Below are 19,490 nucleotides of genomic sequence, written 5' to 3' on the forward strand. Positions count from 1 at the left end.
GTGGGTCCCCTTGTCATTGTGCTGATTTGAATGGCTGTCACTGCTCAATGCTGATTACTTGGTTGGCTGAGCTCGTCAAGCCTTGAACTTCATAGACAGGAGTGTCCAGTCATGAGTGGTCAAAGGTATTTAAGGTGGTCAATTACAAGTTGTGCTTCCTTCCCTTTGACTCTCCTCTGAAGAGTGACAGACAGCATGGGATCCTCAAAGCAACTCTCCAAAGATCTGAAAACAAAGATTGTTGAGTCTCCTGGTTTAGGGGAAGGCTACAAAAAGCCATCTGAGAGGTTTAAACTGTCAGTTTCAACTGTAAGGAATGGAATCAGGAAATGGAAGGCCACAGGCACAGTTGCTGTTAAACCAACTCAGCAGGTCTGGTAGGCCAAAAAAAATACAGGAGTGGCATATGAAGAGACAGGATTGTGAGAATGGTGACAGACAACCACAGATCACCTCCAAAGACCTGCAAGAACATCTCACTGCCGATGGTGTATCTGTACATCACTCTACAATTCAGAACATCTGTATGGCAGGGTGATGAGAAAGAAACCCTTTCTGCACTTGCGCCACAAACAGAGTCGCTTGTTGTATCAAATGCTCATTTAGACAAGTCAGATTCATTTTGGAACAAAGTGAAGTTATTTGGTCAGAACAAAAAGCGCTTTGCATGGCGGAAGAAAAACACCGCATTCCAAGAAAAACACCTGCTACCTCCTGTCAAATGTGGTGGAGGGTCCATCATGCTGTGGGGCTGTGTGGCAAGTTCAGGGACTGGGGCCCTTCTTAAAGTCGAGGGTCGGATGAATTCAACACATTATCAACAAGTTCTTCAGGATAATGTTCAAGAATCCGTCACAAAGTTAAAGTTATGCAGGGGTTGGATATTCCAACAAGACAATGACCCAAAACACAGTCCGAAATCTACAAAGGCATTCATGCAGAGGGAGAAGTCCAATGTTCTGGAATGGCCGTCACAGTCCCCTGACTTGAATATCATCGACAATCTATGGGATGATTTGAAGCAGGCTGTCCATCAAATTGAACTGAACTGGAGAGATTTGGTATGAAGAATGGACAGAAATACCTCCATCCAGAATCCAGACACTCGTCACAGGCTATAGGAGGACAGCGTCGAGAGGCTCAAAGGAGCAAAAGGAGGCTCAACTAAGTATTGATGTCATATCTCTGTTGGGTGCCCACATTTATACACCTGTCTAATTTTGTTATGATGCATATTGCATATTTTCTGCTAATCCAATAAACTTAATGTCCCTGCTGAAATCCTACTGTGTCCATAAGGCATGTTGTATATTAAAGGAAGTTGCTACTTTGAAAGCTCAGCCAATGAGAAACAAACATCCAAAGAATTAAGAGAGGTTCCCAAACTTTTTCATATGACTGTATAACAGATAGTGTAGTTGGCAGGATTAGATAGAGACAGACTGAGAGATATGAAAGGCACTATAACACAGACAAATAGATACACAATTTTATTTGTTCCTGTGGGGGAATTTAGCAGACAGACAGACACACTTGTATGGTCTGAACACACACCACAATGACTAAAAATGGAAGAACTTCTGATTTGGCAATCCCAGTCATAGGGAGGCACTATACAGGGGTATTGCTGCTGGTATAAAAGGAGCCCCCGTAGAGAATTTCTGCAAGTGACTTGACACGACATGATCATGATAGGGAGTCCAGTGGCCTTCCTTCCTAGTCACCAGATGAGACTCCAGTAGACCACCTGAGGGATGAGGGACAACGGCAGATTCACAGCATGGGTGTGCAGTCTAAAGAAATTGTGTGGCACAGTCAGGTCAACGTGGTCCAGAATCTCAAGTGAATATCTCACAAGATCCAACAGAACTAAGGCTGTTTGGAGACCACAAGGAGGCCGGGCCCGGTATCAATATGGTGTTCCGACGAATTTGCTCAGGGAGGGCCTCAGTGTCACGTCGGCTTAAAAAAATATGTGACCCCACAGTGGACTTCCAGAGAAGAGTCGGCAAACCCAAGAAATTCGCTGCAATAAACATCACCAAATTTGACTGATCAGCGCACTTGTACGGGATTACTAAAATGTTTGTCACTGACCAGACTCGCATTAACGAGTCATTTTTTTTCCCTCCCAACATGAATTATGTTCAGCTGAATGGTAAATATGATTTTTATCTGCCCTTTCTTAAATCATTTTTAAAATGTTTCAAATCAAATGACCTATTATTGATTGTTTAATGACATTTAAAACTTAAATTGTAGTTGAATCTGCTGTGGGCTGGTGCCCTGCCCGGAGTTTGTTTCCTGCCTTGAGCCCTGTGTTGGCTGGGATTGGCTCCAGCGGACCCCCATGACCCTATAGTTAGCATATAGTGGGTTGGAGAATGGATGGAAGGATTGTAGATGAACATATATGTTATGTTCCTGGCTTATAGATAAAAAAATTTTAAATAACTTGGTTATTATCTGTAATCGGATAACAGTCACTCCGTCCTCGAGATCTGGGAAACAAAGTCGTCACAATCGGAGTGTTAGCACAGCAGCAGCAGGATCTCCGCTTGCCTTCTACATTTTTGTGCCCCGCCGATCCACTGCACCAATCAGTCGCACGAAAGCCGAAAAGACAACTTTGAGTTTAAAACTTTTTGTAAATCTTTCCGTAAATGGTGGGTGCTTTTCCAAGACTTTTCTCGGAGACTAAATGGTCCCCCCCACCATCCCGAGGCTCTGCTCCCCTGCTGACAAAAACAAGCAGCCATAAAAGACACAACACACGCAGACGAGGAGGACCACTGTGGGAGGAAAGCAGAGCTCAGCCTCGAGCTACGGTGACATCACTTCATCTTCACATAAAAGAACACGATGTTCAAACTAAGCGCCCGATGAACCTCAAGCTGCACTTCGACTTGACGTCGAAAGCTTCGATGCCAAAACGCAGACCCGTAACTTAAGAGTTGCCAAAAAAAAACCACCAAAAACTAAAAATAGTCAGAAAGAGTCTCTTACCTCTTAATGGGTTTATGCGCCTGAATAGCCTGGTGCTGAAAATGGTCCTGCCAGCAATGGTGCAAACAAAAAGATGCAGGGGGCTGATGGCAGCAGGTGGTCTGATGGACAGGCGAATGGATCGGCCTGACAGCCGGGTACTCGGAGTGATGGTGCGCACAGCAAGGGGTCAGTGGGGAGGTCGCCGGGCTGCTGCCACCCACCAAATGGCAGTCTTGTTGGTTGTTAGGACAACTGAAAGGATGATGGAATGGACAATGGTGGCAGCAGTGAGGCAATACTTGTTCCATTAGCAGGGGAGACCTCGGATTGTCTGAAGAAAGGGCCGGAAGTTTAAGTGTGCCATTCTGCTTGAGGCTGCCATTTTGACTCACTTTTGACCTCTGTACCTCCTGGACGGACAGCTGTTGGGGACTGGCGGAGGGGATTCCGTCGCTGGTGTTGGAGACTCCATCGACTGCTGGGGCGATTCTGTCGAAGGAGGAGGAGGAGGAAGAAGAGGAGGAGACGCTGGAACTGGCAGCGTTTGCCGAGATCCCACCATAGCCGTGAACCAGGAGGTCATCATTTTCTTTACTCATTGCCATACTCAGGTGTCTAGTAGGCCTAATAAAACAGAAATTAAGAAACAGAAATTAAAAAAGTGCAACTGGTGGACCATCTCAAAGAATTCAAACATCAGGGGTCCTGGTGGGCTGCAGGTTCTCGTTCCAGTGGCTTAATTAGAAACCAATCCTGGCCCATCTCAGACCTTATTTTGCTTTATGGCTTATTAGTCTGCAATGGTAGGTTCTTATATCGCAGACCCTCCAACCTTTCCAAGGATATCATTCAAATGATCAAATCACCCACATAGTGCAGGATGAATCCACACACAGAGGTGTAAATGGGAAGAAGTTACAGTGGGTATAGAAGAGAATCCCCCTTTGAAATATTCCCATTTGTAAAAGTAAACCCGCATACTAAGATTTCTTCCCAGCTTTACTGACTCAATGCCTCCTCTAACATGAAGTGAACGACATCACAGCTACAGTTCAGAAGAATTATAAAAAATAAAAAACAAGACAACCTGATGATTAATAAAGGATCACTCATAAAGTGATATGTGCAGGTTTAAGGGGGTGACACACATGCGGTCACCTCAATGACGAAGAGGTGTGACAATTCAGTTCCTGCAAGTGGCCACCGAGATGTTTGCGTGGTTGAAAGGGGGTGTAATGGGGAGGACGCTATGGAGGAGTCGAGGGTCTCTGACTCGCCGTCAAAGCTCAGATGACCCACGGGAGCCTTTCGAGCTCTTCAAGGCTCCTGCCCAGGCTGCCAGTCCGGTTTCTCTCCTCATGTTCACAGCTTCATTTCTAAACACTCACGTTCAGGATTTTTTTTTCTTCTTTTGCTTTTATTTTTTTTTTATTTTTTTTATGCCTTTTTAATGTTTGCCCAGCCATAAAGAAACATTTCCTGTATGTAATAACCGACTCTGTCATTTAAAAGCTCCTGGGCTCGGGACCCTGCGCATGAGAGCGACTCGGCCTGCCCCACCCTATGATCAGCGTCCAGACCTCCCAGACACCACTTTTGAAAAATCGCATTTGCAGATTCTTTGCTTGAGCAGACGTATTTAATTGCAATTCCCTCGCAGTTTTTAATTTGAACGGGACTTTTTTTATTTTTAAAAGGGACTTAATGTGGGTGGCACGGTGGCGCAGTGGAGGGGCGCTTCTGCCTCGCAGTCAGGAGACCAGGGTTCACTTCCCGGGTCCTCCCCGTGTCTGCATACGCCCACAGTCCAAAGACATGCAGGTTAGGTGGATTGGCGATTCGAAATTGGCCCTAGTGTGTGCTTGGTGTGTTTGTGTGTGTGCCCTGTGGTGGGCTGGCACCCTGCCCGGGGTTTATTTTCTGTCTGTGTTGGCTGGGATTGGCTCCAGCAGACCCCCGGGACCCAGTAGTTAGGATATAGAGGGTTGGATGATGGATGAACTTAATGTTATAGCATTTTTGAAACAAGTCTTTTTTTTTTTTTATTATAAACAATGCCTACATTTTTAGTGACATTTCAATTTTTTTGGGGTGGTTAAGGGCCTCCGCCATTTCATTTTTCAAAAACACCATGTCATTTAAAAAAAAAAAAGTTTATATTGTGCCATGTTATAATTGACGTCCTCTTTATCTGCTTTTTGCACATTATTTTCATGGCATAACTATTTATGATTTAGTGCCTTTAATAGATTTCTTTAATCTTAGCTTGCTCTTTTCTTGGCAAACCAGAACATTAATATCTACAGATGATAGCTTTTAATGCCACTCTTTGAACTTTAATTTCTTGCTTTGATATGGTGCTTTTCATTTCCATCCATCCATCCATCAATGTAGAAAGCGTCTTTCCCCTCCATACATTTTCATTATCACACATACGTTATACACAAAGCCATATGTGCATACCCTGTATATCATATACTGTATACAGTACATGTATGTCGTTCTTAATAAAAAGAAGAAACGTCTGTTTATCCCTTCGGTTGCCATGTCCCTGCTATCCAACAGGTGGCGCCTCACAAACATTAGCACGTCTTTTATGAATCCTCAACCAAACGATATGCAACACAGACAAACAACCGGACGGACACACCGCATTGCAAACGGCAACACACAGTTATGTTGATTACTTCATTTTTTAAACCTGCCTTATGGGAGGCACAGCTAGTATATATCCCACCTTAATAAAAAGGAGACGTGTCTCTGTGTCCGTCCACATCAGACATTTTTAGTTCTAAAATGCATGCCATCTTCCATTCCAACAGATGGTGTATCACAAGCATTAACACTAGTTTTGCAAATCCCATAGTAAATGCCATATACCATTTAGGCATTGTGCGGTGCCAATATTAATTAATTGAGTTAATTACTTAGATTTCAGCCCATCTCAGACGTTTAGCACGGAGATCGCATTTTGCCCCGATTCTGAAGCTCCTAAACGGTTTCTGCAGGATTTTTTGCATGGCACAGCTCTCACACGATTGGCTGATTACATAAATCAGGTGGATAGGCAGGTGCAGTTTTTCCTAATAAAATGGCTCACTGGGTGTGAATTTCTACTCACAATAGGAAACAAAAATTGGCAATTGCAATAAAAAAAACAGTGTAATAAAAAAAAGGTGTTTTTTGTGATCAGCTGGCCAAAATCCATAAAACGCACCTAAAGGTATTCAGGAAGAAAAACGCCTTTGTAGTCTTTCCATCCAGAGTGGGGCAACTGAAGCCAATCCCAGTGAGCATCGGGTGCCAGGCAGGAGTAATCCCAGGATTGGGGGAGGAGTTATGTATACCATGTGATAGACTACCACCCAGTCCAGGACTGGTTCCTGCCTTTTGCTCCTTGTGGCGCTCTAGAATTTACCAGCCAGGAATGAGCTCACTTTCCTGGGGTTTCCTTTTTCATACTTGACAGCAGATTGCCGATATTCAGCATTATCATCATCACCACCACCACCACCACCATTCAACCTGACCCAGCGCAGCGGTGCCCCCCTCCCAGAATGCCCCCTGCGATGCCCTGGCGCCTTCACCCAGATAGGCTCCGCCCCGGACTGGATTAAGCGGCGCGACAGAAAGTGGACGCATATTTATAAAACACGTAAGGAATGCGTATAAAGTCAGGTCTTTTAAAAGGCTTCGAATTCTTACTAGACCTGTTCTCGACGGTTTGCGTAAAAATGGGAAAAAGATGTCGGGCGCCTTAGCACACAAATGAGTATCTGATGCCGGTATAATTGGAAACGATCTGCAAGCCATAAAACGTACAATCGGGCTTTACAGGCAGACTCACCCAAGGCGAAAATGCTTAGCGATCATTAAAACAAGCCGCTAAATTAGATCATCGTAAAACGCCGAGGCGCTCGCATATCAAACGGCGCTCCGTGCACACAACGCTTTTCTTTTAATTAAAGGATGACGAAGATGGCAGCGCCGCGCCGAGAACACAGCCGCCCGGTGGACATGTTCGTGATTAGAAGCAGACGGAGGCTTCGGCAGCAAAGATGATAAGAAGAAGCCCAGACCGCGAGAAGCCGCCTGCGTATCAGACGCGGCGCTGTAAGGCTGCCAAAGTCTTTAATCGCAGAATTTGGCATGAAGAGGAGGCGAGTGTGCGGCAGCAAAACAAACGCTCAGGAGAGATCGGATGGCTCCTCTTGACGGAGTCCGACCGTAAATAAAAGATGAAACGCCGCACATCTCAACTATGGGGGGGCCGCCGAGTGCCAGGGGGCAGCGGGTGCCGCGCTTTGAAGAAACGCGCTCGTCTGGAAGCTTTTTCCACTCAGTCAGGCCTGCGGAGGAGGAGGATGATGAAGAGGATGATGTTGATAAAGTAGATGATCGGAAAGTTAAGTTCTCACGCGTTGTGCGCTGCATGAAGAAAATGGAGACTCAAACGTGAGCTCACTACTGGATGGAAAAGTAGACAAGCAGGTTAGGAACAAACCCTGGACGGGATGGAAATCGAATCCCTCTATCCACACACACACACACACAGTATATAATATTAACAGCAACATTTATTTAGCGCTTTTCTCGCTACTGAATGTGCTTTACATAGACGGAGGGGGGAGATATACTTACAGATGATGCAACAGCAGCCATTACATGCAATCCATCACGCACAAGCCATTAGGTGTTAATGGGGCGAGAGATGGCCAATTTAGTGACAGAGCAGGATTAGGGGGCCCAGAGTGGACCATTAGTCAGGACATCAGAATACACCCTACTTTTTCTCAAGGATGCCCAGGGATCTTTAATGACCACAGAGAGTCAGGACCATGGCTTTTACATCTCATCTCAAGCTCACTGGGGTCCACACACAGACCTTAGGGTAAGTGGCCTCTGCTGGTCTCACCAACTCCTCTTCCAGTAGTAACCCGAGCTTTTGTACTGGCGAGGCCTAAAACATGCTTGGCTTCAGGTGGGTGACCTTTTCTGAGGTGTGGAGCAGAAAGTACCCTGGGGGTCCTCAGAACTCCAAAGTGAAAATCGAACCTGAAGCTAGGGGCTTCTCCACTTTGCCCCTCTTACTAATGAAGGAATCTACAGAGTTAATGTCCCAGGACTATGAACCACTGTTGAGACTATTTAATAATAAATTATTATATATATATATATATATATATATATATATATATATATATGTGCAATAATTAATAATAATAAGATACAGAACAAGATGATTCGCTGTGTCAAACCCTATAGGGAGCAGCCAAAAGAACAACAACAACAACAACAACAGTGGTCCAGCAGCTAGGGATCTGCATCTAACACCCCAAGGATCCAAGTTCAAATCCCACCACTTTCACACTTCAGCTTGTAGGCACTGTGGTACTTCGGTGTGCTCACCATTGAAGACCCTGTCCGTTAGAACAAGGAGAACCAAAAATGAGTGATCCCGGGACCCTCGAGTGTTCATGAAGTACCTGGATGGGACACTGGGATGAAGTTTTGAGACAGCTTAGCTGTTAGCCAAACAGACGAGCTTGGGGTGGGCGGGTTAGCTGGGGACTGAAGGGTCTCCTTTCCTTTGTCAAATTTCTTATCTTCTAACATAAATAATAGGTGGAGAGAGCTTTATTTATTCCTAGGGGGAAATCTGGCTTTTTACAGACACTCGTAAAATAAAAAATAAATACCACTGTGGCAACCCTTAACAGCAGCAAGAAGAAGGACACACATACAGACAAAGGTTCAGTGCTGTCCTTTAAAATGTCTTCTGCATAAACAGTTCAGAGTGACAGGGAGCTGCAGACTACCTTGCCTTGGCAGCACTGGAATAGAAGGTGACGGGGTGCCAGTCGACTTCAGGGCACACATCCATGCCAATTTAGAGCGCACACACACACACACACACACACACACACACACACACACACGAGGGACAAAAGAAAGTTCAAACCCCAAACTGGTGAAAGTGCCCTGGCCGGGATTTGAACCTGGGACTCTGGAGCTATGATGACAAACACCACATACCATTCAGTTCTACTAATAACAAGAAATAATAATATCAGTCTTAAGGCTAAGAATTGGACTCATAATAATAGTAAATAATTTTCTAGTTGCTAGGAATCTATTAATAAATATTAGTCTAGAGGCTAGAAATCTGATTATTAATAACAGAAAATATTAGTCTAGCGGATAGGATTCTGATTATTAAAAATAGAAATTATTATTATTACTCTAGTGGCTAGGAATCCAATTATTCACAATGGCAGTAAATATTAATAGTCTAGAGGCCAGGGTTCAGATTAATAATGATAGTAAATAATAATAATAATGATATAGTGGCTAGGGATCTGATTATTAATAACAGTGAACAATAGGAATGTAAAGCTAAGACGACAGTGGCCCGGGTTCAAATGCTTAGCTGGCTGACGCGGTCACTTATAGTGCTAAGGTGCTCATCACAGCAGCCTGGCCAGGAATTCATTTTTGGGGGATATTATAATTTTGTCAACAACCAATCAGTTTGAACTATCAAAAAATTAAATTGGGGGGAGAGAGAGGAGGAGTTGAAACCAGACGGGGAACACAGGGGTTTCTGCTCCCATTATATCCACTTGTCTCACTGCAGGAAAAAAGTAAACCCTCCCACAAAGGACCCTCAGGCCTTAAGAGCCACCCTCGCTCCACCCATCGGTCTGCCTAGAAAAGCTTTGCCCACTTGGTAAACACACCGGTCTTATACGGGACAAGCACCCGGAAGGGGGAGAGAAAGACTAACCAGCCGTCGTCCTCGCAGTTTAGCGTATCGGAATAAAAACTCCTCAGAAACCAATGGCAGACCGAGCCGGCCGGCCGACCTCCGCCGCTTTCTCTGGTCCAGTTTTCACCAGGAACACACGCCATCATCAGGCTTGGGCAGGACCCGTCGAGTTGCCCAGCCCAGCAGATGGCACCTGCTGAACTCAAATGACAGTCTTAGGACAGCTGCGGGGCACGAGAACTCAAATGTGCCTTAAAAACGAAAGAAGAGGGTCTCTGCTAGGGGATTCGTTTCATGTGCTGGCCTTCAGCGATCAATCAAGTACGACATAACTAACTCTCTGTCACGTGTTGCTTTTCACATATTACATTATCGTTTATATGTATCGAGTTCTCTTTTACACAGCACCTTTCAAAGTTTCCTTTATATAGTATCTGTCCTGTGTGTCATTTCTATAGCACCTTTCAGGTCTGTACCTTTTACACAGCATCTCTCCTGTCTCTAGATTTAATGCAAGCAGTGGCAGCGTCTTCATGCGCCTTCAACATGACTTTTACACTTCAGCTGTATAAATACACGAAATATTTCATATTCTACAAACATTCTGGCCAATCCCATTGTGAAATGTGGTTCAGTGGAACAAAGTTACAAAACCCCGCTGACAACGGCTAAAGCCTGGTTGATGGGGGATATTTAAAAAAAAAAAAACCACCTACTTCTACCACACACGGGCCACACGTCTCGAGACCCTCACGGCCCAAAGGGCGCCTCATAACAGTTAGTCACTCGGCCTTTTAATACGACTCAACACGGCGGGCCTGCTCTCCATCTCTGCATCCCCCCACTTTGCAAGAGCAGCGATGTGACCAAAAAAAAAAACACACTACAAAGCAGAGACCCCCGACACTCAAACCTGCAACTTTGTTCTGATAGTCCAGAGGCAAATCCAAATAATGAGGGGGTCTGGGCCTGCTGAGCTAAAAGAACATTTTTGTTATCCACAAAGACGACGTGAGGAGAGTGCAGTGTGTGTGTGTGTGTGTGTGTGTGTGCGAGACCCCTGAAAGCAACAAGTTCAGAACAAATTAGAAACACACAGAATACACTCACTCTGTGCTGTATGTATACATCTCTCTATTATAACAACACACACACACTCACGTACAAATAGAAATACAGATATTAAAGCCTGCGGTGGGCTGGTGCCCTGCCTGGGGTTTGTTTCCTGCCTTGCGCCCTGCGTTGGCTGGGATTGGCTCCAGCAGACCACCGTGACCCTGTAGTTCGGATATAGCGGGTTCGATAATGGATGGATATTAAAGCTATGCTGTCAATACTACGTATTATAATTGTCTTTCACACTTTATTATGCTTATTATCACATGGGCACATACATCAGGCTACACATAAGGAGATCACTCTATAGTCTCTGTGTATTACTACTTATACAAACCAAACTACTATACACACACACTTTATATCTCTCACAGGGTGAAGACAAAGACAGGCCAGTTTAGCAATTCATCTAACCTGCATGTCTGTATGCTGTGCACAGTGCACATACAGTATTGTGTATGTGTATGTATATCTATATCTATATATATCTACATCTATTCTATCTCTATATTATATCTATATCTCTATATCTACATCTTTCTATCTCTATATTATATCTATATCTCTATATCTCTCTCTATATAATATATATATATATATATATATATCTCTATATATATATATATATATATATATATATTTATATATATATTTATATTTACATAAACATAAAATCATTCATGTATTTACTTATTTTCCAAACCTGCAGGAGTGAGGGGATGCTGGAACCTGTCATTTTTTCCTGTATCTGCAGTCTCTTCACATTTTTGTACATTAATTATGCATCAACTTAAAATTATTTAGATTTTTTCCTCTCATCAAAGAAACACTCCATACCCCAGAATGAAGTGAAAACGGAATTTTAGACACTTTTGCATTACTAACATTATCGTAAACGATTTTAGCATCAGGCTATAACATACCAAATGTGAAAAGTGAAAGGGTCCGAGTGCTTTCTGAACACACTGTACATCTATCCACACACACGTATATAATGTGCAGGATTATATTACACAGATAAACGGTCAAGTCCATTTCAATAATTTTCTTGCGGTTATGCGATGCCTGCTGTTTATCATACTCCTTATATACACACACACACACGTCTACATCCAAGCGTGTGCCCCACCACTGTACATACACACAGTGCACCCGAGTCCACATACGTATGCCGTCACTTTCACTCTAACCGCACTCCTAATCTTCATCCTTACACATGAATGAATGTCTTTTATTGTAACATTTAATGAAGTTGAAGGCCACACATTGCACAGCTACACACACACGCGCGCAGATCGGTCTCGTCTCCCAACTGCGCTCACGCACTTCATCTCGCATGGCCCCGGCTGCTCGTCCCTCTTTTCTCTTCTTCGTGTCACTCCAAGTGCAGCTGTTGCCCTGTCCGTGCGCACCCCCAATTGTCCACTCTTTAGCGTTTCCCAGTCGGACGCCGTCAGCTTTACCGGAGTGTCGGTCGCCCACTCTTAAGACTCGCATGTCGCCGAGCGATGTCTTTTCTGTCGGTCTACCGGACATGCAGACACATCGATCAACACGATTCTGTCATATTAAAGCGTAAACAGCTGGCGGGGGGCGCACTCCTTGTCACAGGACAGCCCGTAATAAGACGAGGCGAAAATTCCACAAAACTCCAAGGGCTCCTTCGATGCAACCCTCAGGATGAGGAGTCACAGATTCGAGGCTAATAAAACTAATCTGCAGAGACGCGCGACTTGTGAAGCACAGCTAAGCAAGACGGACTAATTCTTGGTTAGGGGATTTTGTTTCTTGAAAGAGCGGCACCATAAAGTTAACCGTTTTGTTTTCAATCAAGCATTTGAGCTCCCGACGCGACCTTCAGTCCCTGAGCCTTGACGAACGTACGCCACACACTCGGGTGGAAATGAGGAGCAGCGATCAGCGCTCAGCTCTTGAACTCTCACCAGACTGCACGTACCTTAATTGTTGTCCCGATGGTAATTCCACTTCAGCTCTGATCCGCGTGGGTTTTTTTTTTCCGCTCCGCCTGAAGACCAACAAGTTGAGAGCCGAGCGGACGTCGCCAGACTGGAGAGCGCAGCCTGAATGACAAGCGCAGTGCATGCGATTCCGCCTTGGCTTGGCCTTCGCGCGGTGGGCTGGGGCTTCGCTTCGGCTCTGCGTTACCATAGGACAGCTGAGCGCCTCTCAGACTTAACCCTCAGGGACGCGGGCCCTTCTGGTAACAGCTGGCTGAGAGAGAGTCCGAGGGGAGGGGGGACAGGAGGGGCTTTGCTCCCATTACAGGTCACAGAGACAGGATGTCGAGGTAACGTGCAATTCCAGCTTCTTCCTGTTGCCACTTGAATATTTCATCTATTCACATTAATATTTTTTTTCCATTATGTGGAATCTCTTCTACGAAATGAAACGCAACTGTAAGGGTGTCCGCCGTTTGTTTTTTTAGGGGGTTCCGGTGAAAGTGTCGTTTAAAAAAATCCTGAGAGTTTCTGTTTACACCCCCAGCACATGCAAAATTTAAGGGCGTAACACATACTTTACGAAAGAGCCTTAAAGGTGGGCTTACTGACAAAGCAAGAGAGCAAAGAAATGGGTTACGTAGCCCTTATATTGATTAAGATGCTGATTATACATACGATTTGTAATATTCAATACGCACACCTACCTAACCTTACATGCTGTAAACACGATACAGCTCCAAAACAGATAGACAGCACTACATAAGATACCTAGACAGCGAAATCGAGAGATATGAAAGACACTATATAATAGACAGAGACATGCACTATAATAGATAAATATGAAAGGCACTATACAGTCTTGATAGACAAACTATATAAGACGTGCACTATATAATGGATAAATATGAAAGGCACTATATAATACAGACAGATACTATATGACAGAATGACAGATAAGAAAGGCACTAACAGATAAAAGACACTATAACAAAGTAATAAATGTGAAAGGGAAAATGTAATTGAAAGGCACTATATAATAACTAGATAAATACATGTGAAATGCAATATATGGCACATAGACCTGAAAGGCACTATATAGCAGGTCGGTAAACGTACTATACATGAGTCAAATACTTTGTCATCTCATCCATATACAAGTCTACTGACAGAGAAAATACTGAACATACTGAAAATAGCTACACAGAAAAAGCAGTAAATAGACAAGACACTTTGTAATTGGTAGGAACGGTACTATGTATTAGACAGACGGCGTAGTTGGCAGGATTAGAGCAATAGACAGAAAAGGCACTATATACAGACATGCCATTTCATAGATCTGGAAATCACCATACTTGTACATTGACAGAGAAATGGATACATTCTCATGTAGTATAGCGCCTTTCACAGCACAGGGAACCTGATAAAACACATCAAAACAGCAGCACAAGCCAAAGCTGCTAATGAACGTTTGTGTCACAACACGTCACGGCTCTTCTGCCCTCCACTGGCATTGTGTGCCTGCTAACCGACTGGCCTGCCCGGTCCCGTCTCTCATCTTCTTCATGCACTTCAATACCTCATCACCTGGTCTACCGAGGCAAGCAGGCAAGTTTTTAATGATCAAAGAATTGACTGTAAAGATTCACCATTGTTGAAAGCAGCTCCCTTGTCCGTCACGAAGGGCTCAGTAACACGAGACGTTAAGAAACAAAAAGCGCCTTGAAAGCCGAGAGCCATTATCCTGCCCGACGCTTTTGGCCGTCTGCGAGGCTGGTGGAGTAAAAATTGGTTATGAATGTTGAAATGATTTCAGCTTCTGAATAAGCACCTTATTGTCTTCATGGTCTCATGCAGTCAGGATGTCCGGATCACAAAAGGCCACAGTGGAGCGTTTTAAACTATTTAAACTATTAATTCTTGGCAGATTTTCTTTTGGGTTAAAAAGAGAAGCTTGTTTTATTTGTCACCTCATGAAAATAAATACCTAGTGCGATATTAACAAGTTTGAGAGCCCGCCATTTGACTACAGGCAGGGTGTCCTCGTGGTGAAGGCAATGAACCACAACCACAGAGCTGCCAGTTCAAGAACAGCCTGAAGCTTACTGGGCAATTTCCATCACCCTCTAGTATTCAAATCATTATTAAAAAAAAAAAAATCGCACATAAAAAACAGACCGAAATGCAGCCCTGTACCCATAAAGCACCTTGGAGTGGACATCACTGTCTGTGTATCGATCTTAGTAGAATGTGCCTGAAATGAAAATTCTGGTGGAGCCACAAAGACCCCTTTGGGTTTGAGAGAGAGAGAGAGAGAGGCGCGCTATCTGAAGGGGTGGAGCTTGAAAAGGTAGGGGTTAAAAAATGCTATCAGAAGGGGTGGAGCCAGAGAAGGTAGGGAGCAAAAAAAATGCTGTCAGAAGGGGTGGAGCTTGAGAGTGAGAGATAGACTGCCAGAAGGGGCGGAGCCCATGGAGGAGTGGGAGACTAAAGATAAAAAGTTTCATAGATATGGAGACCACTATATACTATAGACAGACAGGCAGACATTTATTAAGATGTGTATTTTAGGTTAATTGACCATAAATTGGCACAGGGAGGGCTTCAGCTTCACAATGCTCTTTCACATCCCGACATCCCCACCCAGGATTGGTTCCTGCCTTGCCTCCAATGCTGTCAAGATAGGATTCAGACCCCCTAACCTAATATTTCTTTTAAAGTAACATTCAACTCAAGAGCTAAAAACTACAACACAGCAGCAGATTCAACATCTTCCATAGTTGCTTGGAAAAGAAAACCCACGAGGCTCCAAGGTCCACCACTGAAGAATGTTCAAGTGGGCAAAGCTTTCCTTGATTTGTCCATCTAGTGCCCACCTGGTGTGTTGGCACCACCAGGACATGTGGATTTCACTTAGTGTGCTGTTCCCCGGGCTGACTGAACTTCAATATCTTTGCTCCTATAAGTTCTAGTCCGACGAGATTTGCTATCATATGCATTCTGTCTGCGTTATCAACAGGAACTCATCTGAAGTTTTTGGCAGGACGAGGAGCTCCTTGCCAAACAGATTTAGACAAAGTGCGAACAGCAAGATATCTCGTCAAACAGGAAGATGCTGGTAAACATGGGGGATCTTGATCAGCTCTGAAGTAATGAAAAGCTCAGAACATTCACTGCCAGATTCAGTGAAGAGGTTTTGCCTGAAAAGGATATAAAGTGCTGAATGTTGTCAGAGGGTTGCAACCATCGCTTTCCCACAAGCCTGCATGTGTGCGTTTTATCTGACAAACGTTGGGTTTCCTTCCAAAAATCAAACCTCCCTACTGAATGAAGGCTCCAAGGCACTCGGCGCACAAAGGCAATGCAGGGCTACACTGGTGAGACACTCCAATCCCCTAGTGGATTATTCATTATTCAGACTGGTGGTCAAAACAGTGGGAGAAGTGTGTGTGTGTGTGTGTGTGTGTGTGTGTGTGCGCGCGCGCGCACAACGGGCACTCAAGGTCTATATATCCCTATGGAAATCCCACCAGACCCACCTCCACAAGACTACATGTGGGAGTTGAGAACAGACACAGACAATCGGACAGCAGCCATGGACCACATGGACTTCAAAACAGGTCATCCAACTGAAGCTAAGCACGTTCAGGTGCCACCATCTAGGAACAGTTTGGATTGCTGCTGGATGAGGTATTGGTGATGCCAGCCGGGGGCACTTACCCTGTGGTCCGTCTGTGGATCCCAGTGTAGTGATGGGTACATGGTGCTGAAAAAAATGGCACTGTCCTTCAGACGAGACATAAGACCAAGGTCTTAACTCTCTGTGGTCATAACAGCTCCCTGGGCATCCTTCACAAACAGCAGGGTGTATCTCGATGTCCTGATTAAACTGCCCACCATGGTCTATAATTGGCTAACAAACCTCTCACTCCTTCACCATCTACCAGTTGGTATGGTGACCATACTGGCACAAAAATAGCAGTCATCACATCACTCAGATTGAAGTGCCCAATTTTATATATATATATGCAATGTCATCGTCTTCTTATTCCATCAATCATCAGGCACATGGCAGAAACCACAACACTTGGGCAGGGCGCTGGGTCCATCTCAGTCTAGTCATTTATTTAAAACACAATGCCTAAGCAACTAGATCTTACTGCCAGCCCACTCGAAAATGTGGAGTGATGTTGGTCATGGAGAAATTGTACATAATTACATAATCCATATAAAACAAGCAGAACGGCAAAATAGCTCTCAGAAGGGGCGGGGCCCGAGAGAGAGAGCGAGAGAGAGAAATTGCCAGAAGGGGCGGGGCCTGAGAGAGAGAGAGAGAGAGAGAGACTGACTAGTAGAAGGGGCAGGCATTGACTTCACGTTATTTAGCAGCTTCCCATAACATACACCTTCCTGAGGTTTTAAGATGAGAATATGACATTATCCTCCTCCAATGAAAGCTCATGTTTGCCATTTCAGTCACCAGCTGTAAACCCACCATGCAGCTCCCTTCACCTTTTTTCATTTCAACAAAATATTTTCAGAGGCTGGTGCTGGAACACTTTAAAATACTCCAGATAGTTTGGACCACCTCCAGCTTGCATATCGTCACACCCGGTCCGGTAAGGACACCATCTCTCATGCACGTACTGGCACATCTGGACAATAGAACGCTGTTATGTCAGATTTGAGTCTACAGCTCAGAGTTTAATCCCATTTTCCCATCAAAGCTGATCATCAAGCTCCTAGACTTTGGGCTTGGCACCACCGTTAGTCGTTGGGTGTTAGACTTGCTGTCTAAGGAACCCCAACATGGAAGGAATGGCAACATCACACCCTGTATTGTTACCCTCAATATGGGCACACTACAGGACAGTGTGGTGAGCCCCCCGTTATAACAATGTGGCCAAACAAACTTCCATCTTCCAATTTGGAAGAGGACACCAACATCAATGAAGAAACAGCTCAGTGAGAAGAGATTTGCATTAAGACACAAACCACATTTCAAGTTTCACTAAACCTAAGAAGGTGGTTACAATTTACAGGGAGTGGGACAAAGACCAGCTTCATATTTCTCAGGAGTTACCATCAGAGTTTGAAGTCAGCAGAGCAAAACTCACCAATCGTTAAAAAGAATCACCAGGCGCTTTACTTCCTTCGGTATATGAGAAAAGCATCTGTGAGCACCAACTTCTACAATCCCACTGGCTGCACCACGTCATGCTACGGCACCTGCTCAGTCCAGGGCTGCAGGGCACTATAGAGGGTGGTGAAGTCGGCACCAGGCCCACAGCTCCATTCTGTTCGGGACATGCTGTATGTACTGTATTATACATTCCCACAGGGATATGGTCTCCCTTTTCCATACAAGACCACCAGTATTAAAACCACTAGATTTAGGGACAGTTCCCAGACGTACGGCCACAGAGAATGATATCTGAATAAAAGCTTCTTGTACATTAATGCCATTGTGACTGGGATGGAAAGTCAACCAGGAGGCCATAATGGAAGGACAGTATGGATGGAGGTGCAACCCAGCACAGTTGGGTCCATGTTTTTATCCCAATCAAGGAGAAAGACCAATGAATACACCTGGGGGAGTGTCTTTATTTCAGAAACAGTTCATTCTCCCAGATAGACAGATGGCAGTGTTTCTCTGGTATTGTCCCAGTCTGGACTTCCGCAGGGCTCCATGGGACTTGCAGTTCAAAAGAACAGCCCTGTCAGGGTCCTCAGGTGTCACCAGAAGGTGCTGCCAGGAAAGAACCTTCCTGGTTTGAAGGGATTTCTGCAGACCCAAAAGTGCGGTCATCATTCTGTATTGTGGCCCAGGAATTACCCCCAGGTCTAAGATCAAAGAGGACGCCTCACTTCAAATGAGGAGTCAGAGTTGATGTAGAGGATGAGGGTAGCCTGGGATGAGCGGAAGGAGAAGAGAAATTGTTGTGCTTATGAAACCTTGAAAATGACGCCTATGCAAGATATTCTGTTAAATGAAAGGTCTGGGACTTTTGTCTTCATTGTTGTGTCTGGGGTACTGTTACGCCCCCTAGTGGGTACTAAAAATGAACGTTTACTTCCACTTCTCCAGTGAGCTTCATCCTCTCACCTCACGTCTCTGGCTCCTTTTATGCAGGACCTGAAAAAACTTAATGGATGGACAGGGGGAGACTGGTTATCCATGATGATGGCCAGACTGGAATAGGAAGCCATAGAGTTATACCAGCTGGGCTGCACCTCCACTTATGTAGGCCATTTTCTATGGCACCCCGGCCATGTAAGAGTTCACTTTCCATAACCAGTCTCTATGTCAACCTATTCATTTCAGCACATATTATTAGAGATATAGATTATTATATTATGTTTTATATATTTAGATATATATATGTAGATATAGATATAGATATAGATATATATATAGAGAGAGAGAGAGAGAGAGAGAGAGAGAGACACACACACAAAAGGCACTTTATAATGACAGGCAAATGAAAACACACTATATTATGATAGACTGACAGATATGAAAGGCACTACATGATGAACGATAGACGGACATTTTATTTTTAATATAAACTGCATTTCAACATGGATAGAAACAGATTAACTTTAAAACTGCTTGTTTCAGTTTTGTTACCAGTCTAAAATATTATGATCATTATTAA

The 19,490-nt window shown here is 44.4% G+C and overlaps 1 protein-coding gene across 1 annotated transcript in view; it reads right to left on the reverse strand.

Annotated features, from left to right (window-relative positions):
• Positions 1–13,057, reverse strand: part of disp1 (dispatched homolog 1 (Drosophila)) — a 47,483-nt gene extending 34,426 nt beyond the window's left edge. Inside the window, exons 1-2 of the mRNA XM_039738068.1 lie at positions 12,831–13,057; positions 3,007–3,612 (exon numbers count right to left, since the gene is read on the reverse strand). Coding sequence (XP_039594002.1) covers positions 3,007–3,612; positions 12,831–13,042 — 818 coding nt within the window. The 5' untranslated portion in view covers positions 13,043–13,057. The remainder of the gene's footprint in view (positions 1–3,006; positions 3,613–12,830) is intronic.
• Positions 13,058–19,490: the final 6,433 nt, after the last annotated feature.

This window comes from Polypterus senegalus, chromosome 16, assembly GCF_016835505.1.
Source record: "Polypterus senegalus isolate Bchr_013 chromosome 16, ASM1683550v1, whole genome shotgun sequence".
NCBI classification, from domain to species: domain Eukaryota; kingdom Metazoa; phylum Chordata; class Cladistia; order Polypteriformes; family Polypteridae; genus Polypterus; species Polypterus senegalus.